At 53.5% G+C, this 6,000-nt stretch overlaps 1 protein-coding gene across 1 annotated transcript in view; it reads right to left on the minus strand.

Annotated features, from left to right (window-relative positions):
- The window catches only part of RASSF5 (Ras association domain family member 5), a 68,795-nt gene extending 63,132 nt beyond the window's left edge, over window positions 1-5,663 (minus strand). Inside the window, exon 1 of the mRNA XM_061185461.1 lies at window positions 5,183-5,663. Coding sequence (XP_061041444.1) covers window positions 5,183-5,642 — 460 coding nt within the window. The 5' untranslated portion in view covers window positions 5,643-5,663. The remainder of the gene's footprint in view (window positions 1-5,182) is intronic.
- Between the last annotated feature and the right edge of the window lie 337 nt (window positions 5,664-6,000).

Consider the following 6,000-nt stretch of genomic DNA (forward strand, 5'->3'; position numbering starts at 1 on the left):
TTTGCCCAACATGAGGGTCTAACCTTCCCCTGCCCCTAGCCAGATGGACGGGCGACTCCTTCTCTCCACGTGAGACCTCGGCAGAAGCCTCCCTGCGTTCTGACCCCATGAATCTGTTCTGAGGACGAGCGTGGCAGCAGTATGCAAACTCTTTGGGCTCCTCAGAGAAAAGGCACCGTGGACCTGAGAAGAATTCTTCCCGTGCTCATTCTCAGAGCTAGGCTGGGTCTGCCCTGAGCCTCAGCGGCTCTCCTGAGCCTTTGGCCCCTGTCACCACGCAGAAGTCGGCTTCCTGAGGCAGGAGGGTCACCTCACCAGCTAGGAAGGGCTCTTCGGCTGGGCTGGGGGCTCTCTTTTCCCTGTCACTCAGGGCCTACCTGCCAGGCTTGGCAGCGGCTGAATTCACTGGTAAACTTGGGGAAAAGAGAGAGGGTACCGGATCAAACCCGCAGTGCTGAGGGGAGATGTCAATTTACTTCCACCTAATAACTCTGCAGGATCAGCAGGAGAACACACACGTTCATTACCAAGTCTAATTAGGCGGGCAGACAAGTGGCATTAATCATTTTTGACTGTACCTGGGATTCGAGCCCCTCTTACTCGAATAAGTAATTTTCTGAATAATCAGAAAATTTCATGCTCTGATGAATAGGGGGAAAAAAATTAAACCCACATTTAATCCTTTCACTTTCATCTTTTGAAAATACAGGAAGCAGGGAGGAGAGGAAACAGAATAACAGCTTGGGGAGCTCAAATGGCCTCTGCCCAAGCATTCCAGGTCCTTTCTCTGTCCTCCCTTGTCCCCCCGCAGCCCACTCCACTAGGACGTTCCCCAAGAAGAAAACCCCAATCAGAGCCAGGGGCAGGGGAGGGATGGGGGATTCCACTATCTCTAACAAGAAAACATCCATTTCAGGGCTTAATTTTCCTAACCTCCAAAGCCATACATGGGCCTGAATTAATGAAAATACTTCAAGTCAGATACTTCAGTGCTACCTAGTATCCTGGACAAATAAAACACTTTCCAAGTGCCCAAGGTTCCCGGGTCTGCCACAGGGAGACTCAATGTCCGTGTCCCCGTAACCTCTCCTACAAAGAACCCATGACAGGGGGTGGGTTTGTAGGAGCCTGTGGCTGTCACATGCGTGGGTCCAGTCTGTGCAGAGAGGTGGGTTAAGCTCAACCATCGATGCAGCGACGAGACAGAGCTAGAAAGGCTGGACAAGGGGCTCTGTGACATACCAGCCTCGCTCACCAAGAAGGTCCCTGTCCCCATCCCTGCAGGCTCCATGGCAAACACCTCATACTCACACCATAATTCAAGTCTATCACAGGAGGGGAAGGTCAGGATGATGAGCCCCAGGGTCCCCCTTCCACCCTATAATCCCAATCACGTAACACTTCACAGCTCTGATCGGCACCCTCGAAAGAGGACCGACTCCACTAGCAACATGCGAGGCATGTCTAAGCAGCCCGCCCTGAATGTTGAGTTGGACTCAGCTTTCCCCATTTTCCAGACCATTCCTTGATCCAGGATGGCTAACATACCCACCAAAATGTGATGAAAGGTAGAAGGTCAACTCCATGTGCCTTCTACAGAAGAAAGGGTCCACAACCTGTAAGGGACATTCCCTGAGAACAAAGCCAAAGGGCAGCCTGTGAGAGTTTTAAGGGTTGTTTGCTATTGACCATTCCCTCCTGGAAGGCTGGAAATGGGCTCTCACTGCTGCAACTGCCCCCATCCCAAGACACACACACACACACACACACACACACACACACACACACACACACACACAAATTCATACAATCTACCTCTCTCTCCCCCTCCCAATCCCCACTGGATCTCCTTCTCTATCTAACAAACATGACTTCTTTAATCCTGGAAATGAATATTAACTTTGAACTTTTCCTGTTCGCAAATCCAGCATTAACCGGAGCTCAGTTACCGACCTTGAAGTAGCGGTAAGCTTAAGTTAGAGGGATTTTCACTAAAAAGGCAGGCAGGCAGACAGTGGGAAGACAGTTTTCTAAAAGCTTCCCTTATTAAAAGCCCATTTTGCCAACACGGCTCCCACCCAGTGTCAGCCTCCTGCTCAGACAGATGTCATTTATATACCCGCTGCCCTTCTGCTTGTTTCCAAGAGCAGGGAGATTTAATGGTAAAAACAGGCGACCACCCTCATCAACCACTACTTACTGAGACTGTGCTGTGCTGGGGGCAAGTGGTACAAAGACAAGGCGCCTGGGTCTTCGTGACCTCTAAGCCACGGGCACCCTGTGAGGATGCTTGTCAGCCACAGCAGGCAGGAGTGGCATTGCTAGAGGACGATTAGTGCCCACACTGCCTGGGATGCTCAAGGCACCTTCTTTCCCACTCAGCTCAGCAACCAAGCAGAGGTGGAAAACTGTACTCACTGCTTGGAAAGGTGATCCTAAGAAGTGTCAGGAGCCCAAATTGTTACAGCTGTTTGATGAGAGGGGATAACAACACTCATATTGCATTAAACATTTATATTGCCTTCTGCCAGGCACTGTTCTAAGCCCTTTCCATACATTAATTCATTTAATTCTCACATTAACACGATCGTGAAGGTAATGTTATCATCCCCGTTATTATTATTTTTTTTGGGGTGGGGAGCGAGGCTAGGCTTGTGGGATCTTAGTTCCCCGACCAGGGATCAAACCCATTTCCCCTGCAGGGGAAGCGCAGAGTCCTAACCACTGGCCTGCCAGGGAATTCCCAATCATCCCCACTTTTTAAAACAAGGAAGCAGAACACAGAGGTGCCCAGGGTCACACAGAGACCAAGAGGCAGAGTCAGGATTCAAACCTAGGTCTCTGGTTCCAGGCCGTTCGCTTAGGCATTGCAGAGTATTGCCTTTCAAAAGTCATGTTTTTGACCCTTGCTTTTCGAAACAAAGATAAAACAAACCAACCCCACCATGGAATTAGAACTTCAACTGAAAGAAAGATGATTGGTGAGTTTGGCGGGCTGTGTCTCTACCTGCCAGCCATCAGAACATTTCTCAACTGTTCCCATCCAGCCACAGGTCCATAGTTAAATATTAATAACAACAAACAGAGGCTCCTCTCTATAGCCCCTTGATTCCAACTCTGCTCCCTCTCTGGTGTTCAGACATCCCTGGCTGGTATTAACCCACCTGGCCGGGGACCACCAAGTCACACACAAAGTCAGAGGACATGCCCGTGCACCTGGTGCTTCCTGCCACCAGAAACTATCTAATGTGAAGTGGGCATAAGTTCATTTAATCGTGGAGAATCACGCATATTCACATACAACACAAAAACGGACACCGTTATCAACAACACCACCCCACCTCATAAAACTATAGGCCAAATAGTCCCCCAATGTCTTTTTCGCTCTTGCTTGTAAATTTTTTTTTTTTCCCCTCGTGACGCGTCATGCGGGATCTTAGTTCCCCAACCAGGAATCGAACCCGTTCCCCCTGCAGTGGAAGCTCGGAGTCCTGACCACTGGACGGCCAGGGAATTCCTCCAATGTCTTAATACAAACTAGAATTCCAATGAAGCTGCTTTCCCAGGATTCTGGCACATTAAAACCCATTACAACGAGGATACTGCCTCTCCCTGTGTTGACGGGGTTGGTGGATGCAGTAAAGCACCCCAGGACCCTTGAGAGGGCAAAAGCTGCCAACACATCTGTGGGAAAGTTGCATTTGATTCTACTGAAGGTCAGGGACATTTGCCAAGTGACAGCAGCCCTTCCACCCACGTCACACACCTCTATATCTTTTGCCCTTCCCTTTTTAATTAGCACCCGAACTGAGTTCAGGTGGTGGAGGGAGAAGCACCCACTTTCCCCTCCAATCTTCCTCTTCCACTTGACCCTGGCTTAGAGTCTGAGCTCTCCTTCCCCGAAGCCAGCTGCAGTGGGAGGCACACAGCACAGCCTTGACTGTGGACCACAGAGAGAGGCAAGGTCGGGTTTTCCTGATGTGGAGGTAATTGCTGCTGTACAATGCTGGAGCTGGGTGGGAGATGTGGGGCTGTTGTCATGCGGGAAGAGGCTTTGCTGAAAGATGCAAGCCACAAGCCATTTCCAGGGATGCTTTCTAGAGGTTGTGCCATTGTCTGTGCTTTGTGCTTCAGATATTTAAACTATCTGTATAAACACATAAACACATGGGTATGGATATCCTCTGCCGAACATGGTAACAGCAAATATGGGGTGGGGTGGGGTGGGGGGTAGGAAGAGGACATCTTTAAAGAAATACACACACCTAACTGTCGGAAGAGAAAAATAATAAACCCTCAAGAAGACTGCAAATTTGCTCAGAAAATCTATACACTGGATGCCCTGTGTTTTAGTCAGGCTTTGAGAAGAGTCTGGCTCAGGAGGAGACTGGAGGGACCTGAGAACTCTGGGGAGGAAGGGACAGGGCAGGTAGTTGGGTCATTTTCGAGCATGATGACTGGTGCAGTGACCGAGGAGGAGGAGGAGGAGGAGGAGGAGGCAGGGCACAGCCAAACATCAGAGCAGAGTCCAAAGGTCTGAGGGGCCAGAGGTGGAAGGCAGGAGAGGGCACAGATCCAGGGTCACCTCAGGCTCTTTCAACCTCATAGCCCGTTTCCATCCAAAGCCTAACCAGATCTCCTCCCTATCTCAACAGGTCGCCCTGGAGGAGGGGTGTACCACAGGCAGGCGTGTACCATGGGCCTGTACCATAGGCAGACACACAAGTCATTTTGCCATTACCCTAATAAGCACAGGTCAAATGGTCACCTCAATACCAGCCTTACAACCCACTCACAAGAACCTAAAACAAAAGCAAGAAGGTGCATGGGAGACTAGGCAATGACCTTGTAGCTTCAGGTATCGACCCCAACCTACGTGTGTGTGTCTGTGTGTGTACGTATGTGTCTGGGGAGGAACGAGGCGTGCACCTGTCAGGGGAAGAGGTATTTGTTAAAGACCGCATAAGCATACCTGGGCAGTAGGCAGTCACTAAAGGATACCGGGCGGGGGACTAAGGCGCAGAGCGTCTCCAGGACTTACCTATCTCAGTTAAAGTCGAGGTCTCCCCTGGAGCCAGAGAGGGCAGTGCCCCCTCTCTGCCTGCCTCAGCCCTCTCGCAGTTGCTCGCCCGTGGACTGCGGTCTTCCCGTGCGCCCCTCCCCACCCTGCCCTCACACTCACTAGCGCAGCGCAGCGCCTGACGCAGCACCTCTCGTCCGCACAGGTCACACCAGCCCCAGCCGCTCCGCAGCTCCAGTTCGGCGAAGCAGTGCCCCTCGCCTCGCTCCGCCGGGACGCGGGGATCCTGCGGCTGCTCGAAGATGCTCCGCACGTCTCGGGGCCGGGGCGCTCCAGGCCGCCGCCGCAGTCTCTGCTGCAGACCAGGCCGGAGCGCGCGAGCGGGTCGGGAAGCCCGAGGCTGTGGCTCCAAGTCCCCCCGGGCAGCCCTTCTGGCACCGCGTCCCTCGTGCGCCCCGGGCGCAGTGGAGAGGGGCGCGGGGGCGCAGCGGCGCGAGGACCGGCCCGGGGGCGGCGGCGGCGGCGGCTTGGGGCCGCTCAGGCTCTGTAGGTAGCGCGGCGGTTCTGGGTCCAAGAGTAGCCGGTACGGGCGCTGCCCGATGGCCGGGGACGCCATGGCCATGCCGGGCTAGCGGCTGCGGCGGCCGCAGCTCTCCGCGTCGGCGCTGCTCCCGAGTCCGTCTCGAGAGAAGGCAGGCCCCAGACCAGCGCGCCTTTAAAGGGACCGCAGCCTGCAGGGAGGGGCGGGGGCGGGGAGACCTCGGAGAGGCAGGAAGGAAGACCCGAAGGAACAACCGACCAGACCAAGTGGCAGGGGTGGCGGCGGGGGGAGTCTGAGCGAGTGTGGATTTAGGGGAGTCTTCAGGAAGCTGGGGCAGCTGAAGGATTGCGTATGGGAAAGGCTCTATACAGGACAACTCAGAAGAGGCATTCTGCTGGGGGTCGCCTGCCTTCAGCCCTGCCTCCTTCCCTCTCCCATC

This window comes from Eubalaena glacialis, chromosome 3 (genome assembly GCF_028564815.1).
Source record: "Eubalaena glacialis isolate mEubGla1 chromosome 3, mEubGla1.1.hap2.+ XY, whole genome shotgun sequence".
Classification (NCBI taxonomy): Eukaryota; Metazoa; Chordata; class Mammalia; order Artiodactyla; family Balaenidae; genus Eubalaena; species Eubalaena glacialis.